General features: G+C 42.0%; 1 protein-coding gene across 1 annotated transcript; it reads left to right on the top strand.

Annotated features, from left to right (window-relative positions):
• Positions 1–610: 610 nt before the first annotated feature.
• ALDH8A1 (aldehyde dehydrogenase 8 family member A1) lies at positions 611–15,395 on the top strand. The gene is made up of 7 exons (XM_071549122.1): positions 611–858; positions 6,274–6,421; positions 6,803–6,958; positions 8,612–8,761; positions 9,405–9,661; positions 10,361–10,522; positions 11,938–15,395. The coding sequence occupies exons 1-7, from the start codon at positions 718–720 to the stop codon at positions 12,388–12,390; spliced, it is 1,467 nt and encodes a 488-aa protein (XP_071405223.1). The 5' UTR covers positions 611–717; the 3' UTR covers positions 12,391–15,395.
• The last annotated feature ends 1,163 nt before the right edge of the window (positions 15,396–16,558 follow it).

Below are 16,558 nucleotides of genomic sequence, written 5' to 3'. Positions count from 1 at the left end.
AGGTAGCTTCCACTGGAAAGCGTGAAAGTCAGTGTAGTGTCTTGCTTTTTTTCAAAAACAAAAAAATGAATTTCTGACAACATACAACAGAGTGTACCAGGTAGTATTGTGCTTCTCAAGCATTTGAATTGAGGGATTACTCAGCTGTTTGTATTGTTTGATGTTTGGGGGTATTGGTGGAAAAGAGGAGAGTTTCTTAATGCGAGGATACAAAGAAAATGATGACAAAGAGTAAGCATGAGCTGCAAACGTGCTATTCTAAGTGTCTTGTCTTTCTATCTGCTGATACTAAGGAGCAGGTTCCTGGCTAGATGTTTGAGTGTTGAATTATTTTGTTTAGTTGTTGCAAAATATCTTCAACCTGTAGCTTGAAAAACTGGTACAGGGAGAAATTTCTCTGTCAAATCATCCTTTTTCTCTCTTTTTTTTTTTTGATACTTTATTTCCTAAAGAGAGAGAAGAGTTGTTTTCCAGTAACTACGCTGTTCTTGCCTCCTTGCTTTAACTCCTAGAAAAGAACCAAGTGTCACAGGAATTGTAATTTTTCCCCCTTCCCTGCTGTTGCCACCAGGGTTTGTTCCCACTTGTAAGCAAGTGGTGCAGCGAAGAGGGAGAGAGAGGGGGAGGAGTTCGGACTTGCTGTGCAAATACAAACTGACATACTAATCTAAATTGATACCTCATGGGAAAAACAATCACAGATGAAGCAAGCAGCTAATGATGGCTCAGTCAAAGGCTCTCTTAGTGCTGGAAAACTTCATAGGTGGCAGATTTGTTCCTTGTCCCTCCTACATAGACTCCTATAATCCGTCCACCGGAGATGTCTATTGCAAGGTGCCAGACAGTGGCAAAGAAGAGGTGAGTACTATCCAGATGTACAAAGAAGTGAAAAATGTTAAGTGCACATAACAGTAATCTTTTGAGTGAGACTGACTGTGAGAGAACAGAAAAATTAGGAAGACTTCAATGCTTAAATGAGTAAGTTCTTGATTGTTGTAGTAGTGCTGAGTAATCCACTGCTGCAGCAGTAAGTGCTGTTATTTTCTTACATTTTGCTGCTAGAAAGTTACAGTCCGGATCCTAAGCTGGTGTGACTCTACAAAGCTTCAGTAACTTCCATGGGGCTTTGTCAGCTCACATGGGAGATATCGTGTGTTTAACAAATTTAACAATAACACTCAGACTGGCTGTAAGTATAAACAATCTGTAAGTGAGAAAAGGGTTTATTGATCTTTTTTGTAAATATACTTAGAGTCACCATATGTAACTAAATGTGTTCTCCCTTGGTGTCTTGTTGATTTGCGGTTTTCATTTAAAAGGCTTGTGGCTTGCTGTCTCTTCTCTGAAGATGGTAAAAAGCTTCCAGACCTCTCTGGCTTTGTTTTAGCAGTTGGATATTCAGTAGAGGTGATGAAGTGGCTGTGATGAGTGAGTTTCTTTATAACATACCCTGTCCTCTGCATCAATGAGGTTTCCTGATGCTGTGTGGGATGAATGTTTCCTGCTACCTTGTTATGTGTACAGGTGTGGAAGGGTAATGACATTCATCAGGGGAGCTGCAATTTCATTGATGCTATTTTATAAGGGACCTCCAAGTCTGTGTCCAAAATAGTGTTTCAGATTTACTGAAGAGGGAAGCTGCTGGACAAGCTTGGATAACACAAAGGACTTGGAAAATATTGACAAGTAGTAGTGGACAGTATTTTCAAAATGTTTTTTAAAACAAACTACTGCTGTGTGTAGCTGTTCCCTTCACTTGTATTTCAGCCATATTGGCATCTTTTCCCTTTGCTTCTCTCAGCAGAAACCTTTGCACTGTAATTTCAACTGCGTAAATATTTGCTAGATACTGATGTCCAAGGGTTAAAGAGTAACAGGTTGAGTTTGTTAAACCTATGTAAGTTCATTCCAACCCTAAGTATGCCTGAAAAGACTTCTCTTAGATGTGCAGGTGCAAATCTTCCTGTCTATTCATTTGCAAAATCATTAAAACCATAGAGAATTGAGAATCCTAGAACAGCCTAAAAAAGTAGGCTGCTGGAGATAAAATTCAAATATACTAAGAGCAATGACTTTTCTCTTTCAGATTTTTGAGTTAGTGGTTGTGTGTAGCAATGGGAACCCAGTTTAAAGACGTGTAAATTTGGCAGGTCTTTAGTCCTGCTTTTAGACAACTACACAAGAAGGCTGGGCTCTGCAGAGGTGGCAGTCACTGATGACTGACAATGTGCTGAAGAAAATGCAATCATATGCTACTCGAGGTTATCTAGAGATACCAAAATAAGCATCTAGACCTAAGTTCAACAAAGAACTTAGGATATTGGTTTCTAGAAAGGCTCAATGCCCGTTTGGCTATTTTTTTGGTTAATTTTAGTGAGAGATGAGGTGAAATGGAAGGATACAACAAATCTGTTGCTGACCCTGGAGTTTAACACCAGGTCAACTGCAGTAGCCATTTCAGCCTCTTTCTGCCAAAAACATGGAATATATATTTTTCAAGTGTTGTTTTGTTCCCTGGCTAGAAGTCTTAAATTCTAAATAGCAGTACCACAACAAGCTAAGCAGGTGCCCTGTATCTCCAAAGGACAGGCTGGTGAGAACCAATCAGTGCTGGCAAATATCTACTTTAAAAAATCCTCTCTTTAAAGATCCTTCCTCATGTGCATCATCCAGCACCTTCAGGGTGGACAAGGGATTAGACCCAGCCAGCATGGGTTTAGGAGGGGCAGGTCCTGTCTGACCAACCTGATCTCTTTTTACGATCAGGTGACCCACCTGGTGGATGAGGGGAAGGCTGTGGATGTGGTCTATCTGGACTTCAGCAAGGCCTTTGACACTGTCTCCCATAATATACTCCTGAAAAAGCTGGTAGCCCATGGCCTGGACAAGTGTACCCTCTCCTGGATTAAGAGCTGGCTGGAGGGTCGGGCCCAGAGAGTGCTGGTGAATGGAGCTGCATCCAGCTGGCGGCCGGTTACCAGTGGTGTTCCCCAGGGGTCTGTGTTGGGTCCAGTCCTGTTTAACATCTTTATTGATGATTTAGATGAGGGGATTGAGTCCATCATCAGCAAATTTGCTGATGACACCAAGTTGGGAGGGAGTGTCGACCTGCTGGAAGGCAGGAGGGCTCTGCAGAGGGATCTGATAGACTTGAGAGATGGGCTGATTCCAATGGGATTCCAAAGTTCAATAAGGCCAAGTGCCGGGTCCTGCACTTTGGCCACAACAACCCCCTGCAGCGCTATAGGCTGGGCACAGAGTGGCTGGAGAGCAGCCAGGCAGAAAGGGACCTTGGAGTACTAATTGACAGGAAGCTCAACATGAGCCAACAGTGTGCCCAGGTGGCCAAGAAGGCCAATGGGATTCTGTCCTATATCAAAAATAGCGTGGCCAGCAGGACCAGGGAAGTGATCCTTCCCCTGTACTCTGTGTTAGTGAGGCCACACCTTGAGTACTGTGTTCAGTTCTGGACCCCTCAGTTCAGAAAGGATATTGAGGTGCTGGAGCGAGTCCAGAGAAGAGCAACAAGGGTGGTGAAGGGACTGGAGCACAAGCCCTATGAGGAGAGGCTGAGGGAGCTGGGGTTGTTTAGCCTGGAGAAGAGGAGGCTCAGAGGTGACCTCATCACTGTCTAGAACTACCTGAAGGGAAGTTCTAGCCAGGTGGGGGCTGGTCTCTTCTCCCAGGCACTCAGCAATAGGACAAGGGGGCACGGGCTTAAGCTCTGCCAGGGGAAGTTGAAGTTGGATATCAGAAAAAAATTCTTTACAGAGAGAGTAATCAGGCATTGGAATGGGCTGCCCAGAGAGGTGGTGGATTCACCATCCCTAGAGATTTTTAAACGCAGATTGGACGTGGCGCTGAGTGCCATGATCTAGTAAATGGCCTAGAGTTGGACCAAGGGTTGGACTCGATGATCTTGGAGGTCTTTTCCAACCCAATCGATTCTATGATTCTATGATCCCCTGCAAAAGCAAACATCATATGCTGAGGGCAGTTCACTTTGGGGTATTCTGATATTAATCTTTTACAATGGGTCTAGATTGTGTGGTGTTTCTCTGTGTCAGTATTGTGCAGAAGAGGAAAGCAGAAGGAAGTGTTTCAGACACATGAGTTCATAGTTGAATTCCTACGCATTTTCTTTGTGACTTGACTTTCTTTGCTGCATTTTGCTAGTCAACTGTTTAAGTTTTGTGTGCTCTCTTACATCTGTACCAATCTCTCTCCTTTTTTAACTCTTGCTTTTTTAGATGAATCTACTGCCTCTTAATTCCTTCCTTTGCTAGTTTTCTGCTCTCTGTGAAAAAGCAACATTTTTGTTCTTCTTCTAAACCCACTGAAGGGTTAAAGATGCAGATAGTTATCTCTTCTGTGGACAGCACCTGGTGGAACAGGACAGAGGAGCAGCAGCAGCACCACAAGATGGCAGGGTGGAAGAAGCAGCTAATTAGTGAAGGTGGTATCAGTTTCACAGAGGGTTAACCTTTTCAGGGTGGTAGCATGGTGTCTGCACCAGACTCACTCAGGAAGCTGCAGTTCCCCTTTCCCAGGCCTGCTTTGGTCCTGCTTCAGCTGTTCAGTGACTGACAGCCTCCTACCATAAGCACTTGAACAGTAGGGTGTTAAACGACAGTCGAAAAAGTAGACTCTAGGTTTCCAGGCTTGGCCAGTGATCCATGTGACTTTGTGCATATTGGTTTATTTCCCACCTTGGTCTCCATACTGGTATTGTTCTGGCTCTCAAACTCTGGTCCTTGTTTTTACAGGAACCATAAATTCTCATGTACAAGGGATGGGGGAGGAGAAGGGGTAGGTTGATTTGTTGCCTGCTTGAACTTCTGTGCCCTCATTAGTAAAACATAATTAGAGTGTCTGTAAATTATTTTTTTATGGTTGTTATAACACCCATCACAATATGAAGGTATAAATTTGGAACTCAGTTTTGTGGAATTGGTGGAAAGGAGCCTTTGGTGACTGCATGGTAACCAGCAATGTGGCAATGTTTGGAGAGGTCATAATGGTCTGATTAATATAACATCAGCATCCTCCTAGTTACTGATTTTGGCAAATTTCCAGAATCTGAAGAAATTTTACAAGCAAAAGTTTTAAGAAACAAGCTAAGACAGCTTTGACTAAATTCCTTGATTAGACATCAGGAACAATGAAGAAGTGATACACAGGAAGAAAAATTGGGAAATAGGGCAGTTAATTAAAATATGGAAGGATATTGATGACCATCTTTACTTAGTCTGAGACTGGTAAACATGAAGAAGGAACTAATTATGAATCAACAGATGCAGGTAACTTCCATTTAAGGGTCCAGAGGAAGTGATTGATGGGAGAGAAAGCTTCCTGCTGAATTTGAATCCTTTCAAGCTTAGGATGCTTCAGAAAAGTACTGGCAATCTGCCAGTGTTCAGAAGGAACATCAGGCTAAAAGATCATGTATCAGTCATGTACCTCTCAAGCAAAATGCTGATAAGGCTGGTATGCCTATCTATCTATCTATCTATCTATCTATCTATCTATCTATCTACACGCACACATATATATACACACATACATATATACATATATATGTATATGCATATAGTGGTCTTTTTTATCTGTAGGCTTCAGTAGGTGTCTGATGAGAGAACTGACTAAACCCCAAGAGTTTAGAAAAGAACTTTTTTTCCTATGAGGGCATTAATGAGTTTCTAGCTCTAATCAGGTAGGATACATTTTTTCTCAGAGTGTCTGTTCCCTACATATATTCTTAGTACTTGCTTGAACCAAATGGTGAAAAGGGGAGAGGAAATCAAGGGCTGGCAGGGCATATAGTCACTTGCTTCCACAGCCCCTTACTTTCATCATTGCCTGGTATAGCTGAAGTCTTGTATTGCAAGGGTTGTGGATGTTTAGACGGAAACTGCATCTGCTTTTTTATCCATGAGAAACAGGATTCTGCTTTGGTTTGGCCAGTTGCACTTGCTGGTGCATGTTGACCATCTAACATTCCCTCCAGGTGTGGAGGGTTGCCTGCAAGTTGCTGGAATGTGGAGAAATGCAAAAGTTCCTGAGGAAGTTTCTTTTCTCGATACTCTATTTTGGTAACATTTCTTGAGTTATGGGATAGTGTCTTGATGGCAGTGGAGAAGCTCTAAGGAAATGTCATCTTCCCAGCAGTGTTGTCTGGATTATTAGTCTCTGAAATGTGAATTTTTCTGCTGAGTGTTTGATGTTTTCTTACGCCTTTCATAAATGTTCACCATCCCTCTTTTACTTTTTCAGGTGGAAGCTGCTGTCAAAGCTGCCAAAGATGCCTTCCCAGTTTGGTCATCAAAAAGTCCATTGGAAAGATCTCAGATCCTGAACAAATTAGCAGACCTGATTGAACATGACCTGGAAGCATTTGCACAAGCAGAGTCAAAGGATCAGGGTAAAAATTGGAACTGTTGATCTCAAATATGGTGTGTCTTGCTAATTACTGAAAGGGAAGATGTGGATGAAATTTTTGATATGGTGTGAACTATTTGAGCAAACTGGAGTTAATGTGCATGAACTTTGAAGAAGTTTTGGATTTTGCATTCCTGGGGTATTCTTGCTTTTAAGAATTGCTAACTTTGACTTCAATTGTGTTAGATATTTGAAATGCATGACTAAAGGGCGGCTGTTGTCATTGACTAAGTTTACACTGTGCTAGGGATTACTTGGGTACAGGACAAAAGACATTTCCCAAAAAACATGCAAATCAACTTCCAGAGCAGAGTATAAAGCACTGCTTCTGTCTATAAAAGCAATATGCTTGTTTGTGTTTCAGGAAAAACTATTACATTTGCCAGAACAGTGGACATCCCTCGGGCTGCGTACAACTTCCGATTCTTTGCCTCCTCCATCCTTCATCACGTCACAGAGTGCACCGAGATGGCAACCATGGGCTGTGTGCATTACACTTTGAGGGCACCTCTGGGAGTTGGTATGATGATCCTGACATGCTAAAAAGCTTGGCAAAATGTCTTCTTCAGTAGTGGCTCAGCAAAGAAAGGATTTTTTCAAAAGCATTCATTGTCTCTAAGTCATGTGCCAAACATGGCTTGTCTGCTAAAGCATCAGCAAAAATCAGTTATGCTACTTAATGGCAAAAAAAATTATTGCATGCCTTAAAAAGTCAAACCTGCTAGCTCTCACCCTCTAAATCTCTCTTGTGTTTTGTACGTGTGTGACTGTGTAGGTAAGTATTATGCTGTGGATCAGCGAGGCATGCACAGCATTAAGCTGCTGCTCCTGCAGGGAGAGCAGGATCTTCCTCACCTTTGGGAAAGCAGTAATATTGTGCAATGAGTCTGTGACCCGAGTGCAGTGACCTGAGTGCACATGGGTGGATAAACCAGTTCTAGTTGGGGAATCACTGAACTCAGCCACTAGATGCTGCTGGTGCTTCAGAAATAAAGTGTCTGTGCTGAGCTAACAAAGTAATGGTCTTGTGATGATTTCATTATTAAGTTACATATTATATATATAAAAAACATGTAGTATAACACTTGAATTGTTTAAAATATAAAATTGGCTAATAGAGGACCCATTGAAAAATTTTCTTGAGCAAGGGAGAACATGACTACTTCTGGTAAAATTACTCTCATAAGGAAAAGTCCCTCACTGTATCTGTTTCATCAAACAGCAAGAAATCCTGTGACTTTTATGAGAAGTAATGAAAATAATTCTGGTAATTGAGCAATTTTTGGGAAGAAAAGTTTTGTACAGTGGTAAATTTTGGCACTCATGAGTTAGACTAAAATTTGTCTGGAAAATGTGTACTATATGTTATACATACTTTCTTAGTACTTTTGAGAACTAAAAATAACTAAAAAAAACTTTAAAGAGCAAGAGAAAGCAAGGTTAATCTGAGCTAATATATTCAGCCTGGTGAAGAGAAAGCTCTTGGGAGACCTCCAAGAGAGTTGAAGAGGGACTTTTTACAAGGACATGTAGTAATAGAACAAGGGGAATGGCTTAAAATTAAAGAAGGGTAGTTTTAGATTAGATAGTAGGAAAAAGTTCTTTACTGTGAGAGTGGTGAGTCACTGGAACAGGTAACCCAGAGAAGTGGTCAATGCCCCATCCCTGGAAGTGTTCAAGGCCAGGTTGGATGGGACTTTGAGCAACCTGGTTTAGTGAAAAGTGTCCCTGCCTATGGCAAGGTGGTTGGAACTAGATCATCTTAAAGGACCCTCACAACCCAAACCATCCTATAATTACCTTCACTTGCTGTTTGCTAACACAAAATATTACCACAGACCAGTTGATGTAAATGATTGTTATGGCTAACCTTGCATTCATATTCCTAGGAAACACTGGAAGACTTCAGTGAATATAAGATTCTGCCCTGAAGCAGCAGCAAAACTTTGATTCAGGGAGTTCAGCTGATCACTTTGAGAATTATTTGCACAGTTTTTTTAAAAGCTATCTGCCTGTGAGAAGTGCTGCGGATTTATCATAAAATTGTCTGGAAATGAGACTCATAGCCAAATTCCCATCATAAATCTGAATTGGTAAATAACTGCTTGAGGTCAGAAAATTAATTTTGTATCCGAACAGACTGAAATTCTGTTTTTGTGGTTTTGCTTTGTAGCTGGTTTAATCAGTCCTTGGAATTTGCCACTATATTTGTTGACCTGGAAAATAGCTCCTGCCATTGCATGTGGAAATACTGTGGTTGCGAAGCCAAGTGAGATGACATCCGTCACAGCTTGGATGATGTGCAAGCTCTTGGAGAAAGCAGGTAAGTCCTTTAGCATGCTAAGGAGGGGGAATGGAGTGCACCATTTGCTTTTTGTTGTTGCAGAAATCAGAAGGTGCTCAAAGGCTTTGGGAAAGACTGCTGTAGCTGAATGTTGCACTGAAGGAAAAAAAGCTCTCTCTGTCCTCATACTATCCCATCTCCCCAGCCCCAGCTATTGCCCATTTTTTTCCACTGTCTTCTAATGAAAAGTTTTTGTGTGCCTCCTTTGCCCTCCTGCACTTCACTTAAGGATGTCCTAAGTCGGTGGTGCCAGCAGAGGAGCCATGATAGCATAAGAGTGAGAATCAGCTCTTGATATTGGTGTCATGGCTGTATTTGGTGCACAGTTCATTAAAACTGGGAGGACAATTGTCTGTTCCCTGAACAACTGAAAACTGGATCTCTGATTAATACATATCAGACAAGCTTGACTGGTTAGTAGAATTGGGTTTATATTTAACTCACAACCTCCAGAGCTGTTTAACATCATGCATTTCAGTTTATACTTAAGCTAAGGGTCAGTATTTGACACCCTAGAGTTACAGGTATTTTTGTAACTTCAGGGGCAAAACACAGTGAAGTGAAGTGAAACCTTCTGAGCAACAGGAAGGGTACAATGATTGTGTACCTTTCTTTCCCTAAGGGGTACCTCATGGGGTGGTGAATGTAGTGTTCGGAACGGGTGCCAAGGCAGGAGAAGCCCTCGTCTGCCACCCCGATGTGCCTCTGATCTCCTTCACGGGCAGCACGCTGACGGCCCAGCGGATCACCGAGAAAAGTGCTCCCTACTGCAAGCGGCTTTCCCTGGAGCTGGGAGGCAAAAACCCTGCCATCATCTTCAATGATGCCGATTTGAGCCAGTGTATCCCCACCACCGTGAGGTCCAGCTTTGCCAACCAGGTTCCTCCCACCTCTATAGCATATAAACCCTGTTTGCAGCAGGAGGGGCGTGTGCGCCCAAGAGTTTGTGCGCATGCGCATTTACCTTTGGATCCGAATCTTAAATTGTCAAGGGCTGTTTCAAGATTGTGTTGTGAGAAAATCTTAAGTAGAAAAATAAGAAGAAGGGTTCATTATTCCACAAGCAAGGAATGAAATAATGAAGAGCTCTTTTGTGCTCTCCATCAGCAAGTGGGGAGTTTGCTGATTTATTGGAATTAAATTAGGAGACTTCCCCCAAAATGTTAAAAACATTGTTCTTTCCACATCACCACTCTGAGGAGGGATCACCAAAGCCAGGAAACTGTATCAGGCAAATGTTCAGAAAAATAGCTTGGTATCAGAAAGGGCTTATCAGAAAATAAAGAACAAAGATCATTCAGCATTGGAAATCACATTTTCTATGAAAAATATTGAAAACATGTAATTAATGACAAATGAAATTTACTTACAGAAGTGACTACATGGTCCTGATACTGTTTGTGTTTTCCTTCCCTTTTCCTTTGTTATCTGGAAAAAAAATTTGTAATGTAGTTGGCACTTGTGAGGGTGCACAGACACAAGTCTTGTTCTGGTATATGACTCCTAGTACGAGTCAATAATACAATGTAATATGAACCAATATTGCTGATTTCTTGTTTGTTTCTGTCTTTTCGGTAGGGTGAGATCTGTCTCTGTACCTCTAGGATCTTTGTTCAGAGGGGCATATACGCTGACTTTTTGAAGAGGTTTGTAGCGGAGGCCAAGAAGTGGAAGACTGGGAATCCCTCAGATCCTACAGTTGACGTGGGAGCACTGATAAGTAAAGAACATCTAGAAAAGGTGATGTTACATGGAGCTTGTGATTTCATCTCACCTTTTAGAGGGCTACACAAGGTGATTTCAGAGATGTATGGAAAGGATCATGTCCTCTCTAAGATTAGCTCTGAGGGATGATGACTCAAAGCTGTTGTAAGGTATCTTCTTTATGAGGTTTCTGTTGCTTATGGCCTGGGATTATGCAATTGCTGTGGAGAAATCAACTTTCTGGGGAAAATAATTTAAAATCACAAAAACGTATTTCTTCCTGTTTGAATGAAATAATGGTTTCTAAATCCTGAATTTATACCAGCCAATCTTGGAGCTCAGCAACATTTTATGGATTTTAATAGTGCATTTGCTAAGATCACTTATTTGCCTAATAAGTTAGTAGATAAGGTAGAAGTCTTAGTTTTGTATCACTCCAGCAAATTTTGGGGAGTACCAAACACAGTTTCCTGGAACTGCTTGCAGTAATTTGGAATTGCCTTTGTGTGGAGAGCAGCTGAGGTGGCACACAGATGACGTAGTCTGCTTTAGTGACTTATATGAAATGAATATTATGATGTCCAAGAGTGTTCAGGAAAAGCAGATGCTCATATCCCAAAACTGTCTGACACAACCAGCATAAGCAATTAAAACCACAGAGTGAGAGAAAGCCAGACCTTTGTCATGCTTTCTGGTACCTCACCAGGTTCTCCAGGTTCTCCTGTTCTGAAGTAGAGTGGTAGAAACAACCACTGCTAGAGGTCCTCTGTCTGTGGCACCAAAGAGGACTTCAAAGTGTAACCTACCAAGATGCCTAGAAGAAGAAAAAGAGAAAGAAGCCCTGTGGTATCTCCCTGGGCTTTCTATATGGACAGTAACCATGCATCAGTTGCAGAACAGCAGAAGCAGAGGACAGTGTGTCCTGTGTGTTCAAGGTAGCAAGCATATGGTAGCAGCAGCCATGGAAACATCTTTATTTATTGATGAGATTTTCTGTAGCATTCATGACTTCATCATCCAAGTGGCATGTAAACATTTAATAAGCCTGCCTGTGAGGCACCAAAATATTACTGATCCCTTGGAATAAAGGAATGAGCTGTGGTATGGAATACATGTCAAACTGCCCAGGCTCTTAGAAGAAGGGAGGAAAGCTCTGGGTGCACTTCCATTTTCACCAGGGGCCCTACCCTTTTGACAATGCTTAGCCAGAAGGACCAGCAGTGTTGCCTGCTAGGCTAGTAAGTGTTAGGAAAAAGAAAACAATTGTTTTTTCAGCAAGTAATACAGAGCTTTATATTTAAAGAAACATAAGAACAAAAGCTAGGGAATGCTGCCCTCTGTTGTAAAAGGGCAGTATGTTCTGGTTGGAGATACTCTAGGGCTCCTGCTGATATATGGACACTTGGTATTTGGTGTCCTTTAGCAGTGATATTTTCCTGCTGCTTCTCCAGGTAAGGAACTATGTGAAGAAAGCCCAGGCTGAAGGAGCCACAGTCCTGTGCGGAGAGGGAGTGGATTCTTTGGCTCTCCCACCTGGCAACCAGAAAGGCTATTTCATGTTGCCCACAGTTATTGCTGAAGTCAAGGATGAATCTTGTTGCATGCAAGAAGAGATCTTTGGTCCTGTGACATGTGTGGTAGCATTTGATACAGAAGAAGAAGTGATCAAAAGAGCCAATGGTGTGAAATACGGCTTAGCAGCCACTGTGTGGTCCAGCAACGTGGGACGCGTTCACAGAGTGGCACGCAGGCTACAGTCTGGACTGGTGTGGACCAACTGCTGGCTCATGAGAGATCTGAACTTGCCATTTGGTGGGATGAAAGCCTCAGGCATAGGAAGGGAGGGAGCAAAGGATTCCTATGAGTTCTTCACTGAGGTCAAAACCATCACAATAAAGCACTGACATGTAAATAGAAGTATTTTAGAGTACAATAAATGACAGTAATTTGAGTTACCAAAAATTCATTACAGTAATTTCAATTACTAAAATTGGTTCTCTGGAACACAGGCTGCTATTGTGGCCATCTTTTTCTTGAACTTGGGTCAAGTAATAGCAATGACAGCTGAAAACAGTCATCCCAAATGCTAATGTTGAATGCAGCTTTCCTTGTCGAATGAGAAGATCAGTGTGAACTCCACAATTAACCCCTCCCAAGCCAGATGACTTGCCTATCTTACGGATCCTAAAGTTTTTGAGTATTGTTGCTTCAAAAATCTGTCTCTCAGGCAGATTGGAGAAAGAGTGATACATGACTGTACTTCTGGTTGGTGAATTCCCTTGAGGGACAAAGTGAGAAGCACATGGTAAGGCTGATATTATACTGGGAATCAGCCCATTTTCACTCTAAACAGTATGGTCCATGTATCAATCCATATTGCACTTCACTGATAACAAACAAGGACTAATGCTACATAACAATGAAAGCCCGAGAAACTACCTTTAATCTACTACTAAATCCACCATGGGGTCATGACATTATCATGATATTCATGGAAACAATAAATGTTTTAGTTATAACCTACTTTATGGCATGCAACTGAATCATCCTAATACCTGTTCTCTGTTTTGAAATTAAAGCCTTTTTTCACTTCTAGGCCCCAGTGATGATGGGTTTTACATCCCTGCACAAAGGTATGGCTACATCACAGACAAAATCATTCTGCATTAAAAAAACTAGAAATTACTCCTAAGAGAACTGTTGGAAATGTTTGTCACCAAAATGTAAAACCACTTTCAACTTTTCCTCATTTGTTTGCAGAGACTTTTTTTAATTGATTATCACAACCTTGCTTGCAGTCAACAAAACAAGAAATAGAATTTTATACACATTTGCCCATCTGAGAAGCTTGGCTTGCTATTGAATTTTTAAAGCAGTTCTTCATGATTTGTTTTTCAAGTTTTGAGCTGCATTTCACAGTAGACAAAGCTGCATGGAGTTTCATAAATGCATGTATTTTGAGAAAAGCTAATGAGTCATTGGGGTATTTTTTTAGGTCTATTGGGGAAAAAAAAGGCATCTCTAAAATAAAAATAAAAAAACCCTATGAAAACTTATTGCTGATGAGATGTGAAAGAATGTAGTGGCAAATGGCTCTGCTGCTGCTGTGATATGCAGGGCTGTATTACCTTATAAAACTGATGCAGACCATCTAGAGGAGTATGTTTTCCAGAGAGGAAGAATTTTTTCTTTTCAAATTACAGTTGCATAAAGGCAGTGTTTTCTCTCTTTTCTTCAGTACTTTTTGATGAGAGAAGGCACTACAGTAATTGTGATGTCATACTCACTTTCCACAAGTTGGGCCAGGTACTCTAAAGGTTTTAGAGTAGGGAAAGGATCCCACTCCTCTTTCAGGAACATTTTCTCCATGTGTCCTGAATTGAGTGAAAGGCTGATTTTCTTATTCAGAAGACTTTTGGAAAATAACTTTATCACACTGCTGAGGCCCAAGTCTGTGATTAACCATGACATCTCTGGATCCCACCTGGTTGCAGGGCAGATCTACCAGGCAGGCTGGGACTCTGGGCTTCTGACGAATTTGGTACAAGTACCCCCAGCTGAAGATGAGTAAAGGAAAGTAAAAGGAGATCAAAATTATAGGCTTAGTGAATAGATACATTCTGAAGAAGCACATTTTCTTTTAAAACTCTATCTAGGTCTATTCATGACCACATGGTGGCAGCAGAACACCTGCTTTGGTGTTTTTAACCCCCGCAGTCACTCAAAGGGGAATTAACAGCTATATCTGTGCATGTTTCATTCTGCCATTTTTTTTAACAAATCCTGCTTGGAAGAGCAGAAGAACCCAAAAGCTGTGAAACGCTTCATCAGTGGGAGCGGAGGTTGGAGATGTGGAAGGGCAGAAGTTTTTAGCAACAGCAGATGGGATATTGCACAATTAGTAGGTTTGGATGGATTCCTTTCACCACCTGCATCTGGTCTAAGTTCAGTTTTAATGAGGTGAATTTGCTTTCAGGTGTTGATTTTATCTTTGCGTTAGATATGATGGGAAATTTCTATCTATATTTCACATACTGCAAATAAAGGCCTGTGTGTCATCTACATGTTTCTGGCCCAAGACATCAGAGGTATTTTATGGAGAGGTGGAGTAGTAGGTGGGGTGGGGACAGAGCTCTGCAGGACCCTAGGTATGGGGTATGGAGGTGGCAGCTCCATGTCCAGCATGGCTCCAAGGGTTTCTCACAGGTGAACTCCTGGGGTACCCCTGTGGGGTGGTGGCCCTTAATGAGCTGAGGGAAATGCCTCAGCCCCCGGAGGGATGCTGATGTGGTGTTACCAAAGAATGGAATGTTATCAAATTAGCATAGCCTTTCTTTGCTGTACCCTGTGGCACCCAGCAGGCTCAAGGAGCCCACCCCCCTCAGGCATCTGTATCACTCCCAGAAAATAGACTATAGACACGTGAAACCACCTGAAGAAAAAAAAAGTGTAAAAAGAAGTGCAGTTTAACTGCAACTTGGGGAGAAAACTTCCACCTCTGGAAGGGCAACCCATGAACTACGCTTTCTCCCCCCTTCCATCGACATTGCAGGGGTAAGCAACCAAGTTACTACTTTATCTTTCTATGCCTTACTAATTAAAATTTGTTACAGCTCACTGGGTGTATACGTGTTCATGGGAAGCGGCTATATTTTTTTTCCTGTTGCTTTTCTTTTGGGTTACTGGGTGTGTTTACATGTGGTGTTGAACTGTTGTGTTTCTGTTTACTAATCCTCTGTTAGTTAAGTTTGTCATGGGAGTGGTATACTGCTGGGGTGTCCTGTGAAATGTGTGTTGTGCCAGTGTCTTTTGGGGTATTTTGTACAATCCTGCAGCTAAATGTTATCACCAACTAAGTAACCCATATAGTCATTGTCATGTACCTGTATTAATAAATGTTATTTCGGGAGCTATCATGAGGAAAGTTCTTTTTTTTTTGCTATTAAGTGTTGCCTCAATAGCAGAGGTTAGAAGTCCGTCCAACCTGTGTGCTAACCGTGTTTGTTAGGCGGTGTTGGTTTCATAAGGCTCTAATTTTTCTGGAGGCGTTTATTGCTAATAATTTCTCCCTGGCTTAAGTGAGGTCCACATAGGGAGTCAAAAATCTTTCCAGTCTGTGTTCTGTCCTAGTTCAGCAGGCAGTGCTGGTTTCATAAAGTTTTGATTATCCCAAGGGCGCTTATAGCTATTAACTTTATATTAATACAGTTAAGACTAGAAATATTTGCATTTCTGTCCCCCTCCTCCCTTTCACGTGACAACCCCATTCAGTCATCCCTGTGTCCAGCACCTCAGAGAGGTAAGGGGCGTCCACTGCACTAATGATGCTGCTTTCCTTTGGTCAGGAGGGAGATCCCATACAAAATATTCTCCCTTCCTGCGTTTTTCATCCGTAACAGATGGACTCCTTCCTTCTCTGATTACGGTGCAAGTTCAAGTACCTTGCTTATTCTGCTATTTCTTGCCCTTTTAGATGAACAGAGACTCACACAAGTATATTTGCAGATGTGTGGGTGTTACCTAGTGGAGAGACTTCTCCTGTCTGTGGTAATGGGTAATTCTTGTGTTTCCCCATGCCCCTTTCCAGCCTCAGCTCCCAGCCCACAAGAGAGCTGCGGGTGCTTGTGGCAGTGAAGCAGGTGATGAGAGAGGTTACCTGCTTGTGCCAGGGGCTCTCTGTGGGGACACAGGATTCTCCTGTGTACCAAGTGCTATGAACTTCCCCATGTTTTTTATTCAGACTGACTTCAAACATAGCAATGTGCATGGATAATTGTCTCATCTTACAGGTGAAGCATTCCAAGAACTTCTTCCTGCAGATGAGGGAAGGTGTCTGTTGCAACTGCTTTATTTCTGAGTTTTGTGCTCTCACTCTGAGCGCACAGTGAAGAGGATATCCTGGAGGATAAGGCAGGCTGATCCAAGTCATCAGGCTGATGGCCTTTGCAGAGCTCTTTGGTCTATGCGTCCTGGAATTTTCCAGTGCGACAGCAAAGCTTTTTTTGTAGACTGCCCTGGCTTGTGTGTGAAATCATGTGGCCGTTGTGGGGATTTGTTTAATTACTGTTATAT

This window comes from Pithys albifrons, chromosome 2, assembly GCF_047495875.1.
Source record: "Pithys albifrons albifrons isolate INPA30051 chromosome 2, PitAlb_v1, whole genome shotgun sequence".
NCBI classification, from domain to species: Eukaryota; Metazoa; Chordata; class Aves; order Passeriformes; family Thamnophilidae; genus Pithys; species Pithys albifrons.
This window is presented reverse-complemented; position numbering and strand designations above follow the sequence as displayed.

Excerpts from the sequence above, each read along its gene's own strand:
- ALDH8A1 (XM_071549122.1), top strand. The coding sequence starts at position 718 with ATGATGGCTCAGTCAAAGGCTCTCTTAGTGCTGGAAAACTTCATAGGT. Across the intron at positions 6,422-6,802 it reads AGCAGAGTCAAAGGATCAGG|GAAAAACTATTACATTTGCC; the intron begins GTAAAAATTGGA and ends TTTGTGTTTCAG. Across the intron at positions 8,762-9,404 it reads CAAGCTCTTGGAGAAAGCAG|GGGTACCTCATGGGGTGGTG; the intron begins GTAAGTCCTTTA and ends TCTTTCCCTAAG.